Source organism: Penicillium chermesinum, assembly GCF_028974085.1.
Source record: "Penicillium chermesinum strain IBT 19713 chromosome Unknown utg000003l:1.0-5111272.0:1.0-5115320.0, whole genome shotgun sequence".
Classification (NCBI taxonomy): domain Eukaryota; kingdom Fungi; phylum Ascomycota; class Eurotiomycetes; order Eurotiales; family Aspergillaceae; genus Penicillium; species Penicillium chermesinum.
The window spans coordinates 4,569,398-4,586,700 of record NW_026695313.1 but is presented as its reverse complement, the minus strand read 5'-3'; the positions used below and the strand labels follow the sequence as shown (position 1 = coordinate 4,586,700).

Below are 17,303 nucleotides of genomic sequence, written 5' to 3'. Positions count from 1 at the left end.
GGACCAATGGCGGTGCTGCCCGCAAATCGGGGAGAGCCCAATCGCAATCGGTCTCTCCTCACGCCATCTGCATTCGGACAAATCGCAGGGAGTCCACCCCTTTACCCCGGTTTTCCAAGTCCCCAGACCGTCTAGCGTCCCGCCACGAGGTCTAGCGTCGGGGTTGCTTGCGTCCTTATAATGCGCCTTTCCCGCTTCCTGTGTTCGACGCGAATCCTTCCTCTTTACTGCTTTCTCTTCTTGACTGTCACCGGACTACTAGGCGTCAGAATGCATCTTCAGTCATACGTCGCTGCTGCCATCTATGGGCTGCCCGCCCTTGTGAACGCGATTCCCTCGCCTGTCTCCTCCACTGCTCCCTCCCCGTCGCCCAGTGGCTCCAGTTCGGATCACTTCAAGGAGTACACCATCAAGGCGGAGAACATCACCGTCAAGCTTATTCCATACGGCGCGCGCTTGACATCTCTTCAGGTTCCGGACCGCGACGGCAACATTCAAGATGTTCTGGTCGGGTATGACCACCCAACCGAGTATCTGCACGATACCGAGACCAACCGCACCTTCTTCGGTGCCGTTGTGGGACGTTATGCCAACCGGATCAAGAACGGCACCTTTTCAATCGACGGTGACACCTATCACATTCCAGAGAATGAGAACGGCGGAAAGGACACCCTCCACGGTGGCTTCGTCGGCTATGACTCGCAGAATTGGACGGTCACCGCTCACGACTCCTCCTCCATCACTTTCTCCCTGCTGGACCAAGGCATCTCAGACTTCCCCGGAGATGTGATCTCACATGCCACCTTCAGTGTCTCAACTGAGAAGTCCGCCGAGAACCCCAAAGGTCTGCCGCAGCTCACCACTAAGCTGGTGTCCCTGGCCTTGACCAAGGAAACCCCTATCATGCTTGCCAACCATATTTACTGGAACTTGAACGCCTTCAAGGATGACACGATCCTCGAGAACACCTACCTGCAGCTCCCTCTTTCACAGCGCTTCATTGCTGCCGACAGCCTTGAGATCCCGACTGGGGAGATCCTCGAGGTCAGCTCTGCTTACGACGGTGCATTGGACTTCACCGAGGCCAAGCTGATCGGTCAAGACATCAATAAGACTGAAGGTGTCTGCGGTGGTGGTTGTGTTGGCTACGACAACTGCTTCCTGGTGGACCGGCCCGCCGCCAACGGCGTGAACTCAGTCGTTCCTGCCGTTCGCGTGGGCTCCAACACCACCGGTATCAGCCTGGAGGTCCTGACCAACCAGGCTGCCCTGCAGATCTACACTTGCAATGGCCAGAATGGAACTATTCCTACCAAGCAGTCGCAGGCCAAGCGTAACAAGGCCCAAGGCGGCGACTCAGGCGCTCCTCACGTTAACAAGTACGGCTGCTTCGTCATTGAGACCGAAGACTGGATTGACGGTATCAACCAACCTCAATGGGGCCGTGACCAGTATCAAATCTTCGGTCCCCAGGATGCTCCTGCTGTTAACTTGGCCCATTACCAGTTTGGCACTTTTTAAGCGGTTCAGAGCCTCATGTACTCTACAGGGGACTTTTGCATCAATAAATAATGAATTGCTAGTCGGTCACTCCGTGAGTAAAATTGGTAATCCGAAATAGCTAGTTAGGATGATCCGCATCATTTCAACGGCTGTCGGCGAACCTGAAATTTTGAACTTGTGAAATAGCAGATCATGCTGTATTTATACCTAGCTGGCGTGAGATGTTGACTCCTTCACGGTCACCGAGCCCCCAAGCTTTGAGTGCCTCTAGTGGCTGGACGCCTGAGGACTCCGCCCCAGTCTTCCGCGACCAACCGCCATCTGATTACTTCCTACATGCTTAATATGTCGCTCTAAAGATATCTTGATAACTCTAGACTCAAAGCTTGATAACAACAAAAGATGGAGACAATAATAGAAAGAGAACAAGCATATTACTCCTTTCGGTCTGTATATAGAGGTAAACTCGAGTCGACCTCCGTAAAAGCTGAGTGGTATATAAGGCATTTTCTTTTTCGCGCATTACAAAACAGATAGCATATAAGGTATTTCTTTCCTCGGTTGAGCGGATAATCGGATGCGATATAAGGGATTTTAGCTATCTGACAGTAAGGCTCTACAAGACCTTTTTATCTGGTTAGAACGAGTTAAACCAGCTGAAAACTAGAATCACAGTAAACATCATACTAAAAAAGCCGCTCACAGAGACTAAAGTTTTTAATTTCATTCAAAGAATGATATATCTATCTAATACATTTGATTTAATTTCAGTCACTGATAGTAAAATCATAAAGAAAGGCTTCTACCTTAATACTTGCATAATAATAGATCTGTAGATAGGATCGAACCGAGGGACACTCCACTCGAGCTCTAAGTCTAATCCACTAAATAGAGCGACCGGACTCCGGATACCAAAGATAAAGCAATAAAAGGGCAACCGAGTCCCTTCTCCACAGCAGATCTTCAAATGGACCACCAACAGAGCGCATGAAAGTTGAGGCATGGCCTATCGTGATCTCACTATCAGATATTCCTAGGATATAGAGGATAATCCATGGGCAGCGTCAAAGTAAGAGTTGTCCTTGGTAGTAGGTAAATCTGTAAATCGGCATAGCGAAGCCAAGTCAGGCGATATCCCCTCACTGCCCTGTACGGGCAAAGGTACATCCATCTGAGAAAAGGTTGCAGCCATGACGTGGAAGAGGCTGTTTATTCGAAAGGGATTAATTAGATGCCACATTGCCATTTTGCTCTTGTTCATGGGCAACCAGTCGAGGCCAGAGGAGCCAGAAGAATTCAACAGCCACGATTCTTCCCTTCACCCCTCCCATATCACGTCATGTCACTGAATGAAGTCCTGCTGTTGTTCCCATCCCCGTAATCTGGACGACAGTTCCATTTCGAATCGTTCGATGGGAAATGGCCCCTCCAGTATTTCCCCCAGCATGTCAGATCCTGGTGGGAAATCGTGTTCAAAAGGAGGTTCTCCAGCCCCTTTCATGTTTACGAGAACGCTCTGTCGAAAGTACCAGCGAAGAAGATCGTCTGAGACATGGTTCGGGTCGGCGGGATTCCGACACACAGGATCAAGTATTCTTCCGTCCACGTGAAAATCATCGACGACAAAAGAAGTGATCTTGTAGTTATCATCTGGGTTCACCGAAATCGAGTAGGTGTCAAATAATGTATGTACGGTGCTTTGAAGGAGAAGCCCATTTTGAACCGAGTTGATGGACGCCGCATGGTTTCCCGAATCCGTATTAGTGATGAACTGGCTGAAATTCCTTCCTTCTCAAGAGGGAATATATGGGCTGCCTCCCAGCCTATCCATTGGTCCAGATCAGCGCGACGGTTAACGACCCCAGTAAAGACACACTTCTTATCTCTGGCCCGTACACCATTTCTGAAACTCTGCTCACGGTTGCTACGACTGCGAGAGAAAATTCGGCGTATAGGCTCTTCGTCAGTGAGCGCGATAGAACCTATCTAAGTCAGCCGGGTTTTCCACTTCTCTTTACTTCAACATCATAAAACCCACAGCCGTCAGGAGCATAGATATCATAATCTCCAGGTCTCAGCACTTGGCTAGTTTTTGAGATAGTTCGCCCAGACTTCGTTTTGACGGTGAATGAGCGAAGGCATAGCCTGGAACGTCCGTGTGGTACAACATTCAAGACGATGTTGAGCATATCGAGGAAGTTGGATTGGGTAACTGAGCCATTTTGGTAGAAGCCACCTAACAAGTTACCCGTCGAAACGTCCAAAAAATGGACATTTCTCCCATCACCCGGCTGAGCTGACTGGGATTGCGACATCTTGGTTGGCGATTTCTTCCCCTTACGTGCCCCGTTCAAAAGGGTGGAAGTTGGAGAAGTGAAACTCAAATTCACATTGATGTATCGATGATATTCCAAAAATGGGAAAATGGTTATTCCCCAACAAAACTGGGCAAGGCAGCCCGAGCGGGCAAAACCGCATTGTTTCCGTCGAACTATGCCGATCTCCCCAACGTCCAAGTTTGGGTGAAACAAAAACCTGCTAAATTATAGAGAGGATTGGAATCACAATAGCTTTACGAAAGTGCTCTCAAAATGTTCCCAGACCCTGGATCTTCAAGTAAGCCGTTGCTCAAAACAGGCGTTCAAAATGCATCTACCATACGCGGGCTTTACGACTGACACTTTTACTTCTGGATCTTCTAAGTTGGATGGAATTCCATTCTCAAGGTTTGCTATTTGCGGACTAGGTATATACCATCGCTTCCTTGGGGAGAATCGCGGGCTGGACTGTTGAGCCAGATAAGCACCGCACATGATCACAAAAAGGGTCGAAAGGACTAAATCATGTCAAGAATGCTGACCCGTGAGAAGCGCTTCTTGTTTCCTTTCGTCCTTCCCTGTGGTGGCACGCGTGGATCGAGTAGTATCAGATACTTCTTCGGCATCGTTGTGGACTTCCCAAAAGCCGTCAAATGTCGAGATGTTCTCTGCATGGCCAACTGTTTTGATAGGCTTTGGATCTTTCTTCTTTCTCACCGAGGAACTGTCTTCTTCCTGCGGGGTTTGCCGATTTCTGGACTTTCTTGCATCTGAGCAATGTTCGCTTTCGGGTATTGAGGTCGGCTTATGTATTTGATCAGGATGGTCATTGTCGAAGCCGTCTGCTCTTGAGGCACTAGGTTGATGTCTTGAGCAGGATTCATCGTATCCCAATGAAAGTGTGAGTGACTCAATTGCCTCCTCGAGCTCATCAACTCCAGGGGAGCCTTCGGTAGCATTTAGCTTTTTGGTTGCTTTCTTCGAGCGTGTCGCCTTCTTTTCAGGCATCACCGGAGGCATACCTAGCTCTCGTGGGAGCGCCACACCTCCGCTTTGGGGAAAATTACCATCCGAGACAACGTAACTCAATCTAATACCACTTGGTGCACCTTGGGACGAAACGACATCTTCACTGAATGCAGAGTAGTCATCCAATTCGCGCTCTCCGTGAACGAGGGTGCGAAGATTGATTTGGGGTCGTGAACGAAGGGACATAGGATGACGCTTGATGCTTGGCGTGTGCGTGGTGGTAGATAAAGAAGAGAAACTGTCGATTAACTCATCAACTCCAGACGTAGCATGAGATGTATGAAAATAATCTCTTTTTTCAGGATACATGCTCGGAGATAGTTGAAAGACATCCAGGTTGATGGCAGGAGGTGGATTGCGTAAGTTGGATGTTCCTTCTCCCTGCGACTTCGAAGTTGCAGCGTCTATCAGACGAGTCTTGTTCGACGAGGATAGCTCGGATCTTTCTTTGGTGAGTGTTCCGTATTTCAGGATACTCCCCCGCTGCATGCCGGGGTCAATAGGACCCTTCTTCTTAGGCCCTGTGCGTCGCTTGGGAGGATTCCTAGTCGTTGTTTTCTTCGCATTCTCGGCCTTTTCAGCTTGTTCTTTGTCCCATTTTTCAACGATATCAGGAATTCCCAATTTGGCAACCGTCTCAAACACCCAGACTTTCTCAATGGCCAAAGGGTCATAGCGTCTGGTGACTCGACTCTTCGATGGTGACGGAGGGGGTGCCCTTGCGGTCTCATCCGCCGGGGCATCCTCTAGGTCTTCTTCGTCAACGCCTCCTTCTTCTGCACCAGACTGGGCAGTACTCTGTGTAGACTTGTCCTGGGATGGCATTGGTGGGTTTGGTTCCTCAGCGAAGAGGTCAATACCAACCACATCGATGGGAAGCATGTCCACCTGCAATTCCGGCGTGCCATCTGTCCCGAAGTTTGCTCGACTGCGATGCACCTTTTGCAACCAGGGTGTATCACATTCAGGAGCCAGAGTGCCATGCGGCACGCCCTTCACAGGTCTTTGAAGTCGTAGCCGGTAGGAAACAAGAGGTTCAGCCAAGAGCTTGATGACTTTCCTGGCTCCTGACCGATAGTTCCATTCAAAGTTATCCGCCGTGAAGGCTCGAATGGCCATTGCATCAATTTCTCGATCCCATGAATGTCTCAATTGGCTCTTCAAGGTAGCCACCTCCTCCTCAGTCGAAACTATTGGCTCGGCATAATACTTCAGAATCGTCCGGTTTGGGAAGTCTTCCGGGATTCGAACGGCCTTGTGCTTTCTTTTGAAGTAGCCACTTTCATTTTCATCCAACTCATACTGTAGACGCTCTCGCCATTCACTTAGTCCCGAGTCCAAGTCCGAAGCATGGGAGGAAAGGGTATTGAGTAAATCCTCTCCAAAGCCAGCTAGGGCGATTTCAGCGGCTAGCTTACTGCCGCAGCCTTTCAAGCCTTCCGCATAGTCACCACCACTTAGCATAGCAAAAAGAATCATTCCTGCCCTGTCAAGAGGGACATTTGGAACATGGCCATGAGGCTGCTCTCCCATCCGGTAACAGGTTACGTGTGTTGCGGCTGCAGATCCAGACCCGCTTTCCTTTGAAAAATTCATGATAGTCAATTTCGAACCAAACATCAAGGCATCCACGTCGTTACTCATCACGGCATCAACCACGCCTGCTTGCTGCAATCGGGCACATTCGGCTTCTGCTTCGCCAGGAGCTTCGTGCCAAGGAAACCGGAATCGTTCGATTAAATCCTTCGACCGCCTAATAAGCGGCGTACTCCCATAACTGACGGACTTCCCTCTTTTGAATGGGGGCTTGTGCCGTCCGTCGTAGACAAAAAGGGGATGAACTGGTAACGCCAGTAACTTAAGTAGCCGAAAGAACAGAGTCCGTAACTCAGGGTTCTTGCCACCTCGGCCAGACTGCACTTGGAAAAGCCAGATTGAGATATCCACTGCCACGCGAATGGGCCTTGCAGTTTGCTGCAGATGGGATATTGCTATCTTTGATAAGGAAACGCGTTCCCCAGCGCCAATTGCATTGATGAGGCTACATTCAGTTTGTCAGAATATATGACCGGTGCTGGAGAGGCGAGAAAGGGCTAGGTTTGCTAGGCTTGCGAGGTTGCTATGCTCCGCTAGTGGCATAACAGCGAGATTGCCACCTGCGCGCCAGGGATGAGGGCCGACAGAAGACTTACCCAGGAATACCCATGATGCCTTGACGCGGACATTAAATGACTCGAAGGCTATGACATCGAGGTGATATCCAGGCAATGGGGCGCAAAGGGGGGCGTTTGTTAGATGAAGAAGGCGAGTGTTGACGAAAGTAAATAAACCACGGCCCGATGTAGATCCGCGGTTGCTCTCAGTGGAAACCGATCGGATCATCCAACAATTCTACTCCCAGCAATTCAGGCTCCCTCGTCGAATCTTCTCAGAAAGGCAACAGACGAATTGCTCCCAATTTGCCGCCTGTGTCTGATGGCCCGAGGGACACGGTCGGCGCGTCGTTAACTCGCCTCCTGAAACGCCAATTTCTCTATCCCGAGAGGCAACACACGTTCAAGACCACGTTCAACTTCACGAAACGACGCGTTCGGACCGTTTTCGCCAGAGAGATAAGCGCGATATGTCTGTAGCATCTAATTTAAGGCATAGTGAAGCTGCCCGGCCGGCCTCCCCTCATACCCCTCAACAGCAGCTCCGCTCCGGTAATAACTCGTTCGCGAGCACCACGTCACCTGGCTCCTCCTTCCGGAACGAAGACGATGCTATCATATTCGAATTAGGAGCACGGTGGCTCCGAGCTGGCTTCGAGGGCAATAGCTCTCCGACATGCGTTATTGGATTTGGGCCAGAGGGATCGCGAAGAGCAGGGGACTACCGAGGGTGGATTGAGGGAAATGCCGGCACGCGCCCGTTGCCAGCACCTCTCAATGCAGAAGACTGGGTACGCGACTACGAATTATGGAGACTAGACTTGCGACAGATCGATTTGGGCTTGGTTGAAGACAAGATCGAACGTGTCTTCCGCGAAACCTATAATCAGTATCTGTTAACTGATGCCGGTGCATCTCGTCTTGTTCTCGTTCTTCCTTCCCTGATGCCGCATCCGATCTTGTCGTCTTTACTGTCTGTGTTATTCGGCCGCTGGAAGTTCCCCAGCATTACCCTTCTGCCGAGCGCCACAATGTCCGCTACGGCTGCAGGGCTACGATCTGCTTTAGTCGTGGATCTGGGATGGGCGGAAACAACCGTCACTGCGATCTATGAATATAGGGAAATCGCAACAAGGCGGAGTACAAGAGCAATGAAAGCTGTCACTCAAGAGTTCGGTCGGCTGTTCACCGGGATAGCTTCTGGTGATGAGAAAGAGTGGGCGTCTCGAGATGAAATCTCTGTGGGATTTCAATACTGTGAAGAAATTGTCAGTAGGCTGGCCTGGTGTCAGCCTCGGGGATCTGAAGGGACAGAACAGGAGGGGGGTACGGTCTCGGTTCCGTCGCCAACCAACCCAGAACAGTCCTTTATTGATTTACCGTTTGATCGCCTCGCAGAACCTGTGGAGAACGTGTTTTACGCGCCAGGCATATCTGAGACAGAAGTCGACGATGAAGAGAAACCGCTACACATACTTGTCTACCATGCACTTCTCGCACTCCCCGCCAGATGCACGAGGAACCTGCATGGCCCGAATCACATTCGTTGGCGGTGGTGCTCGCATACCCGGTCTACGACAAAGAACTCTCGATGAGCTTTCGCGTCTGATCGAGTTGCATGGATGGAGCCCGATCCGGGGTAAAGCAGTGGAACGACAGCGACAGCGCTTGCAGGAGCTACGGATATCATCTCAGACCAACGGAGAGAAACCCACGACACCAATTGAACCCTCTTCCATAGATAGCAAAGAGCAAAAACCAGATCCTTCAAAAGAAGAGCCCGAGGTCGATTTTGTTGAACAAAAGCTCCAGCGCCAGAATAAGGACATCCCTACCCCTGTTCAGGGGGTATTGCGGGAGATTGAATCACTTGGGCCCTGGGCTGGTGCAAGTTTAATCACAAGCGTGAAGACCAGAGGCTTGGTGGAGGTCGAACGAGAGAAGTTCCTGCAGCATGGTCTCGCTGGGGGTATCCGAGAACCAGAGAATCCTGTGCCTGATCGGCGGTCAGGCTTGAGGGCTGGAGATCGATCAAGCTGGACCCTAGCTGGCTGGGCTTGATTTTGCACATTTTTTTTTTCACCCTTTCTGGCATACAATTAGATACCCTATTGTCCTTGAAATGGATGGTTTGACGATGCTCTCCCCACATCACCTTGGCCGGGGAGGGCGGGGAACCCCCAGATCGACGAGTTTCACTAGTCCTGGCCTCAATGTAAGAAAAGCGTTTGGAAACGTGTAGCTCCATAATGGATGGTTTCAGTCCACCTCCTCTGTGCGCTGCGACCGCATGTGTTGCGTGTAATAAGAAGAAGGTTCAAACCTACAGATTGGGTCCATCTTTGATGGGAGCACAAAAGTATGCCTGAACTGCCAAAGGCACCAATGGCCCTGCCTGTGGGTAGTCCTGGTTTAATATTAGCAGTGCCCAAGCAGGGTTTCAAATTCCTCCAGCTGACTGCTTCTAGTCGCCGCGAGCGTAAAAGGAAGAGCCGGCGAGCGCGCAGTAATGGATATGACATGAACTTGCCACAACGGACGGGAGAGCACCACGAGCCACCTTCCAATGATTCAGGTGAGAGGAATAGGTCAGATGTCGGCGGGGACAGTGGTTTCTCCTCGACTATCTCCGAATCGACGGGATTTGATGAGCAGCCATGCACAATGAACCCATATTCATCCGAGTCGGGGAGGAGCTTCATGGCCCGTTCTCGATATTTTGAAGACACAGTCGTCATCAACGAAGACCAAGCTAGGTCGCATCCTATTGGAGATGCCGGCGGACCAACCGAGGATGATATTCAGCTACTCAGGTTACAAGGTGCCTTTGAACTCCCCCCACGGTCAATCAAAGACGGGTTGATCAATACATTCATGGAGAAATGCTCGCCGTGGATGCCAATAATAGAAAGAGGCTGGCTTGAAGGAAGCGGGGCCAAGAACCCACCCATGTTGCTGCTTCAGTCAATTTTCGTCGCTGCCAGCCGTGTGACTTCGGCACCAGCAGTCCTGGCATATGCATCGCCTCATCAATTCTATCGGCGAGCGAAGGCGTTGTTCTGGTCTGGATATGAGAAGAATCCTGTCACTGTGGTTGCAGCCGTCTGTATCTTGCACTGGTACAACCCAGAACACGTCTCCACCAACACCAGCGGGTTCTGGAGGTATGTTGGCGTCCGCCTTGCTCACCAAATTGGGCTGCACAAAGAGCCGACGACCAGAAGAGATGCCCCTCTGAGGCGGAGGCTCTGGTGGACTCTATTCGTACGTTTGATCTGGGAGCCATTAGGAATTGAATATTGCAATTAATCATGATATAGGCTCGAGACTGTCTTATATCCGCGGGGCAAGGCAGGCCACTCGCCGTGAATATAGCTGACTGCGAACTGGCTCCACCTTGTGGAGAGGACTTTCGTGATTCGAGTTCCGACAGCGATCTATTCATTGCTTACGTGGAGATCAGCTCAATTTTGGGTCATCTCACTCAGCATTGCCGCCGCAAAAGTCTCACGCGCCGAACAAGACAAGATATTGAAAATCGACTCTATCGCTGGAATCGGGAGCTTCCGCCATCTTTGAGGCTGTTCGAGCACTGGCAGCCCGCCATCTCTACTAGAGCGCAGTCGCCGAGAAATACTAGACTGGCTCGATACAGCTTCGAAGCCAGCCAACTCCACATATCCTACTTCATCTGCCTTGCAATCATGTGTCGCCCAGAACCTGGGTGTTCCCCATCGCCGGCATCTGTTTTGCCTCATCATTCGTAGCTAGTATCTTCGAGGACTTCCTTGCTCGGGATGAAACACAATTTCTTGGCCCAATATTCACGTTTCATTTGCTGGCAGCTGGAATCGGCTTGCTGTCAACCTACACCATACCATCCTTATGGGAGAAGGCGGCCGGGAGCTTGCAAACGATTTACGTGTCTCTTGATGTCCTTTCTGGAAAATGGTCATCTGCGAAAGGAAGTCGCCGAGCACTAAGAAGTATCGCCGAAAAAGCAGCAAACCCTGACGGGACCCCAGAATTCTACGCTTTCGCTAGCAAGGGAGCATATCCCATTTTTCGACAACTTTGGACCAGACCTATCTTGGGCCTGGTCAACATTTATGGGTCCAGCGTCCTCCCACGCCGCTCAGCGTGCCGCGCAAGTCGAGCCGGCAGTCGGCGTTCCAGCGGATTCTCTCAATAACATTCCCGATTCCCAGCCGGCAAATGCTGCTTCTTCTGCTGTTTCCAGCGCAGATGAATATCGACCGCTGACAACAATCTTAGACCCACATATAGGCTTTTCTATGGGTAACACGAGCGGCGTTATGGACAGTGACTTCTTCCATAATCAATATCAGGGCATGGGTGACTGGCTACTGAGAGATCTGGATTGGAATACTGACGTTCCCTGGTGACAATCCTCGATGTAAAACGCCATAGCACTTTTTTATCCCCCCCAAATTCAAATATCCTAGTGTTCATCTCAACGCTTATTGGCACACGGTCCCCACGCCACGGCATTCGGCATTCGGTGAATTTCGGCTACGTACATTGTAGATCGATCTGGGGATGCGGGGAACCTTGACCGGCTCTGGATACCGATGACAGCAGATCCAGTTTTGACAGAAAATTGAATAGTCCATCTCATTTGATACTGCGACTCTAGGCTGAACCCGCGTCGATTGAAAGCAATGGCTGATATACCCTCATTTCACAATCTGTCCCTGGACAGACATGGGAATGTGTTTGTCTTAACTATGCAAAAGGCCCCCGAGAATCGTCTGAATTCCCGTTACTGTCAAGAGCTGATCAGAGCATACCGGACAGTGGAAAAGCTCCTAGGTCCTGGTGCAGAGGGCGCTGTGATCACCAGAGGGAATGACGCTAAGTTCTGGTGCACTGTAAGGGAAACAGCGTCTGTACCGCGAGCAAAACTAACAATCCCCAGGGACTAGAACTCGAGGAATCCGATAAGAATCCATTCGCAAATTCAGATGGGTTCTACCCTGTGAGTTCAATATATTGATTTCTCCTGGGCTGTTGCTAAACGCAAACAGCTTATCCATACTATACTCGACTTTCCGTTCCCAACTATTGCCCTGCTCACAGGGCATACCTTTGGCGGCGCATGTCCACTGGCACTGGCACATGATTACCGTGTGATGAACTCACGCAGGGGCTTCATTTCAATGCCGCCAGTCGATCTCGGATTACACTTTGAGGGGATCGGGTCGCTTCCGCGATTGAAACTTCGACCACAGGTAGCTCGAAAGATGCTCTTAGAAGCTCACAGATGGACTGGTACAGAAGCGCTCGAAGATGGTATTGTGGATGCAGTTGCAGAGCCAGAGAAAATGCTTGATGTGGCGTTGGAGATTGCGGCACAGTGGGCGCCCAAGGCGCGGATGGGGTAGGTGTTCATCTCCAGTCAGTTCCTTGATGGCAAAAGCGATGCTGATATTGAACCAACAGAGTGTATGCTTTGCTTCGACAGGAGCTATGGGGCGACGCGATCAAGAAATTCCAGCGAATTAGCTATGTTCATAGTCGAGTTACTTCGGCCCCAGCGAAGGTCAAGATTTAAAGCTTATAGGTTTCAATCGAATAGGGACGAAGGGAGAGATGGGATATCCATATAACTCATATACGTCAGACGAACCCTCTATATAAAGAACCAAAGCCGGAAAAGATATAGCGGCCATGCTCAAGGGCAGTGAGAGCATGCAACGATCATCTATACATTAAGGACGACATGAAAATGATCAAGGTATCCGTAGACAAAAATGCAAATGACAGAAGTGATTATATATTTAACCGAAAATCTTCAGGAAGCCCCATAGACCGAGTCCACTTAGAACTGGAATGGTAAGATTATCATCCCAATTGAATAGGTCAATGAACTCGCTTCCGGAGGCAACAACGCCAGAAACAATACTCATCACACCAAGAGCCAGGGGGCCAGTGATCATGGTGGAGGCGTCATCAGTCGACCACCCTAAAAGGCCGCGAACGCTGCTTGGAAACAGGTTCAGACGGCCGGTGAACATGAATGAGCCTTCCGGGTCATTAGGAAAGGTACCTGCCCAGGGAACAAAGCAGCCCCAGAAGGTAGCCGCAGTGATCACGCCTACGGTGAAGGCGGCCAAGGTGCCAGCCAAGCTCTTCCCTTGTCGAAGTTGGGGAGTGTAGCGGCCATACAGCCGACCAAATGTAGATGCAGCAGTATCACACCAGCTAAGTAGCAGCACGCCCATGACTCCTACGTCTTTCGGAAAGAAACGCAGTACCACGTAGGCTCCGAGGAGGTACCAAATCACGCCGTTATACCCTGAGACTTCAGTCTCGCGCATAAGCGCACCCATGCAACGGATATAAAATTTATTGAACTTCTCGGAACGATGGCGAATGATGTCAGTCACAGCGATGGGAACAAGAGCCGTAAAAAGCACAGGTGTTATTTGAGATGTCTGGATACCATGGCTGTACAGAGAAAGTGTCAGAAACCCGATAGAGACGTGCAGAGCCTTCCGCGGGATTTCATGGCGATGAATGAAGCTGCGATAGCGGGTGTGTAAAGGGATTAAGCCGAGAGGAGACGGTGACCTGGAAGTGTCTCGCAGGGCATTGGCGGTCTTCGGTGAGAGGAAACCATTAGAAGTGTTCCCGTCGGCAGCGGGTGGTGATGCTGGGATTTTCGGATTGGAACGCCGAGGCGGACGGCGTTGTCGCGGCGAAGTATTGGAAGGACTTCTTTCCGGTGGACTCCTGGAGCGTTCTGAGTCAGAAGCAACTTCGCGAACTCCCGAAAGTCCCTGTCGCCGCGCCGCTGATCGCGTTACCGGCGCAAGATATCCATCACGTGCCTCGGTATCGGAGAGAGATGGCGAAGGAGAGATGACTCGAGGAGTCTCAGGGACTGTCCTAGAAGCGACAGGCATGTCTGCGGATCTCACCACAAAGGGTGGAAGAGGCGAAGCCCAGGAGAAGCCCAAGGGAGGCCGCCTGAGTGTGTTGTCGCTGGCAAGGGCACCGCCGAGGATCAGCGGTCTTTCTAACGACTGAATGATGGGCGACTTGGAGGCGAAGCGTTATCGGGAAGTAATGATTTGTTGGAGAGCATATGTGGCACACCGCATTATATGTGGGTGGCCCTAAGAAGGAATGAAGGACTTGGGTCTGCCTACAACGCAGCAGTGTCTGTCACAAGCTGAAAAGGCCGAGAGTCGATCTCGGCGATCCCGCCCCAGTCGCATTTCCGCTCAAAGCCGTTTGGTCACGTGTTGATATCTTATCGATAACGAGTCCGCGGGATTTTTTTTCTTTGCGATAGACCGCGATTGCTTCAATTCTGATATCAAGTGTGAGGTTGGCAGGAGCTAGGCGCATACATGGCACCTCCATCGTCATCGTCATCCAGGGCATGGGGCTCCCTCACGCCCTCGCTCTCACCCTGGATCATCGACGCCATGGCTTCCCAGGGATTCACACGCATGACCCCAGTTCAGGCTTCAGCAATCCCTCTGTTTATGGCACACAAAGATGTAGTTGTGGAAGCTGTCACTGGTAGTGGGAAAACTCTGTCGTTCTTGATTCCTGTGGTTGAGAAGCTTCTGCGTCTCGAGGAACCTTTAAAAAAGCATCATATTGGAGCTATCATTATTTCTCCGACTAGGTGAGCTTCAGATCACATCCTGCCTTGGACTTCACCGTACTAAGATATCCATATAGGGAATTGGCATCACAGATATACCAAGTCCTCCTATCGCTCCTAGAGTTCCACCAGCCTTCGGCCGCCGCCATTCATCCCCCAGAAGAAGATGCGCCGCGTCCTAAAGCCGCGTCCTCTACTCTGAAAATTGTACCACAGCTTCTCTTAGGTGGCTCAACATCGCCTGCAGAGGATTTGAGCTCGTTCCTCAAGAAATCGCCAAATGTGCTGGTCTCGACTCCGGGAAGACTTCTCGAACTGCTCTCGTCGCCCCATGTGCATTGTCCACAATCTTCCTTCGAGATGCTTGTGCTAGATGAAGCAGATAGATTGTTGGACCTTGGGTTCAAAGAGGATCTTCAGAGGATCTTACGTCACCTTCCCAAGCAACGAAGAACCGGCCTGTTCAGCGCTAGTATCAGTGAAGCGGTTGATCAGATTGTCCGTGTTGGGCTTCGTAATCCGGTCAAAGTCGCTGTGAAAGTCAAAGGAGGCGGTGGCGCTGAAGATAAGCGGACTCCAGCAAGGTGCGTCTCTCTGGGTCCTCTGTGCAGATGAGGAACTGCTCGATACTGACTCTTATGACCCTTAGTCTGCAGATGACCTATCTCACAACGCCCCCGTCACAAAAATTCTCCATTCTCAAGCGAATCCTTTCAACCGTCCAGCCAACGCCTCAGAAGACCATCTTTTTCGTCTCTACATGCTCCAGTGTCGATTACTTGGCCATGATATTACCCATTATCTTAGGGGATGAGTTCCTTCTTGTCCCACTACACGGAAAGCACCCTGCCAACGTGCGCCAGAAGAACTTTACCCGTTTCACTACCTCTACCACTCCATCGATTCTCCTTACTACCGATGTTGCTTCTCGCGGCTTGGATATTCCATCAGTTGATCTTGTGGTTCAGATTGATCCACCTTCAGACCCTAAAACCTTCATTCACCGCTGTGGGCGAGCTGGTCGCGCTGGGCGCAGGGGCTTGAGTATCGTTCTACTTCACCCTGGGCGGGAAGAGGACTATGTGTCATTTTTGGAGGTCCGCAAGACCCCAGTAACCCCATTCAGCCTTCCTGAAGCAGGCTCCGATGTGGATGCCGCTGTTGCTACGCAGGCAATTCGTGCGGTGATCCTTCAAGACCGGGCTATTCATGACAAGGCTCAAAAGGCATTTGTTAGCTGGCTGCGTAGCTACAGCAAGCATCAAGCGAGCAGCATATTCCGTGTGGCGGATCTTGATTGGGAGGCTCTGGGTAAAGCATGGGGTCTTCTTAGGCTACCTAAGATGCCCGAATTGCGAAATTTCACCGGCGACCGTACACTTGGAGTCATCAATGATTGGGACAATTTCTCCTACAAAGATAAACAAAGGGAGAAAAACGGAGGGTGGAGATGGAAGAACTTGCTCGCGGAAATGTCAGTGCGCAGCAAGATTCTAAGAAACGACGGGCCGGGGAGAGTGTGGCTTGGAGTCATAACCAAGAGTCAAGGGACAAGAAGCTGAAGAAGAAGGAATTCAAGAAGGCCCGAAAAGATAAGGAGAGGTGGGAAAAGTTGCCAGACGAAGAGAAACAAAAAGTTCTTGAAACAGAGCGGATGGTGGAAGAGATACGAGCCAAAAACGAACAGCGGCGATTAGCCAAGGTTGCGGATAAAGATAAGACTCTGGATGATGCTGGAGACAACAGTGACAGTTTTGAGGGCTTTGACTAGCAAATCCCTTGAGCGTACTATGTTCGAATCGACTTGTCAAATGCTATTCTGCTAGGAGGCCCAGTGACCCCGCTCTTGCGCCTTGCCCCCTTCCTGTGAATGTTTAGCGCCATCTTGATAGATGAGGGCATGATTCTTTATGATGTCGAAAAGTGGCCCGGCCAATATCAGTCTCTAAGAGAGTGACGCATAAACTTCCGCATGAATGTTTAACGTTCCAACAGCCATTATGGCACTGGGGAAGGCACCGAGGTCAAACTCGAAGATTCAATCATGTTGGCAGTGCCTAGTTCATACTACTACTTAATGACGGTCGTACTACTGTGACCTCCCTACTACTGTCATGCATGGATATGTCTTTTAAGATAGCCGACGTTCCTCCGTCAATAGAACCCGCTAGTACAGATATATACCGCGTTAAACAACCCTCATGACATCCACTGGCACTATACAAGCTATATACTATAATAACCCACGCCAAAAACATACTATTGCGACTAATAGTAGACTTCGGCAATTCACTCAAGCTGCCCTATCCTGCGTAATTTAGAACAAGAGGGTCCTGCTGATACACCAGCCCCCAATAATACTCCACTTATTCGAAGGCTAATACTATAGAAAATACCCAGAGCAACCCACGGAGACAAGCCAGAATTTAATGAGTGCTATCATTAAAAGGTGGAGGACTGGAAGAACCATTGAAAACCATGTGTCGCTCACCGTTTACTCAACTTGACTTGGATAACAGCAGTCAGTCGAACGAAGGCCAAAGACTAGCAGCAGTGATCGCTTACAGATTTTCGTTGGACTGATTGTACAAAGGCTACCATTTCTTGAATGGAGTGATTGGATCAGCGCTGATAATATTATGCGCGAGGAGTCAGCTA

The 17,303-nt window shown here is 50.4% G+C and overlaps 9 protein-coding genes across 9 annotated transcripts; 6 read left to right on the top strand and 3 right to left on the bottom strand.

The window, feature by feature from the left end:
* Positions 1 to 270: 270 nt before the first annotated feature.
* On the top strand, positions 271 to 1,521 carry N7468_004690 (aldose epimerase family protein; the record flags this gene model as incomplete). Its single annotated transcript, XM_058473987.1, has 1 exon — positions 271 to 1,521. The coding sequence occupies one exon, from the start codon at positions 271 to 273 to the stop codon at positions 1,519 to 1,521; it is 1,251 nt and encodes a 416-aa protein (XP_058332990.1).
* A 1,324-nt stretch (positions 1,522 to 2,845) lies between these two features.
* Positions 2,846 to 3,818, bottom strand: N7468_004689 (uncharacterized protein; the record flags this gene model as incomplete). The annotated part of the gene is made up of 3 exons (XM_058473986.1): positions 2,846 to 3,291; positions 3,354 to 3,485; positions 3,542 to 3,818. The coding sequence occupies 3 exons, from the start codon at positions 3,816 to 3,818 to the stop codon at positions 2,846 to 2,848; spliced, it is 855 nt and encodes a 284-aa protein (XP_058332989.1).
* A 531-nt stretch (positions 3,819 to 4,349) lies between these two features.
* On the bottom strand, positions 4,350 to 7,056 carry N7468_004688 (crossover junction endodeoxyribonuclease; the record flags this gene model as incomplete). Its single annotated transcript, XM_058473985.1, has 2 exons — positions 4,350 to 6,891; positions 7,043 to 7,056. The coding sequence occupies 2 exons, from the start codon at positions 7,054 to 7,056 to the stop codon at positions 4,350 to 4,352; spliced, it is 2,556 nt and encodes an 851-aa protein (XP_058332988.1).
* Positions 7,057 to 7,473: 417 nt separating this feature from the next.
* On the top strand, positions 7,474 to 9,064 carry N7468_004687 (putative actin-related protein RO7; the record flags this gene model as incomplete). The annotated part of the gene is made up of 2 exons (XM_058473984.1): positions 7,474 to 8,271; positions 8,402 to 9,064. The coding sequence occupies 2 exons, from the start codon at positions 7,474 to 7,476 to the stop codon at positions 9,062 to 9,064; spliced, it is 1,461 nt and encodes a 486-aa protein (XP_058332987.1).
* A 324-nt stretch (positions 9,065 to 9,388) lies between these two features.
* On the top strand, positions 9,389 to 10,312 carry N7468_004686 (fungal specific transcription factor domain-containing protein; the record flags this gene model as incomplete). The annotated part of the gene is made up of 1 exon (XM_058473983.1): positions 9,389 to 10,312. One exon carries the CDS (start codon positions 9,389 to 9,391, stop codon positions 10,310 to 10,312), a length of 924 nt encoding a protein of 307 aa, XP_058332986.1.
* Positions 10,313 to 11,112: 800 nt separating this feature from the next.
* Positions 11,113 to 11,409, top strand: N7468_004685 (uncharacterized protein; the record flags this gene model as incomplete). The annotated part of the gene is made up of 1 exon (XM_058473982.1): positions 11,113 to 11,409. One exon carries the CDS (start codon positions 11,113 to 11,115, stop codon positions 11,407 to 11,409), a length of 297 nt encoding a protein of 98 aa, XP_058332985.1.
* Positions 11,410 to 11,685: 276 nt separating this feature from the next.
* N7468_004684 (enoyl-CoA hydratase/isomerase family protein) lies at positions 11,686 to 12,578 on the top strand (the record flags this gene model as incomplete). Its single annotated transcript, XM_058473981.1, has 4 exons — positions 11,686 to 11,895; positions 11,943 to 12,002; positions 12,052 to 12,404; positions 12,467 to 12,578. 4 exons carry the CDS (start codon positions 11,686 to 11,688, stop codon positions 12,576 to 12,578), a joined length of 735 nt encoding a protein of 244 aa, XP_058332984.1.
* Positions 12,579 to 12,804: 226 nt separating this feature from the next.
* N7468_004683 (diacylglycerol/polyprenol kinase family protein) lies at positions 12,805 to 13,932 on the bottom strand (the record flags this gene model as incomplete). The annotated part of the gene is made up of 1 exon (XM_058473980.1): positions 12,805 to 13,932. One exon carries the CDS (start codon positions 13,930 to 13,932, stop codon positions 12,805 to 12,807), a length of 1,128 nt encoding a protein of 375 aa, XP_058332983.1.
* A 450-nt stretch (positions 13,933 to 14,382) lies between these two features.
* Positions 14,383 to 16,416, top strand: spb4 (ATP-dependent RNA helicase SPB4; the record flags this gene model as incomplete). The annotated part of the gene is made up of 4 exons (XM_058473979.1): positions 14,383 to 14,666; positions 14,723 to 15,229; positions 15,295 to 16,119; positions 16,194 to 16,416. The coding sequence occupies 4 exons, from the start codon at positions 14,383 to 14,385 to the stop codon at positions 16,414 to 16,416; spliced, it is 1,839 nt and encodes a 612-aa protein (XP_058332982.1).
* Positions 16,417 to 17,303: the final 887 nt, after the last annotated feature.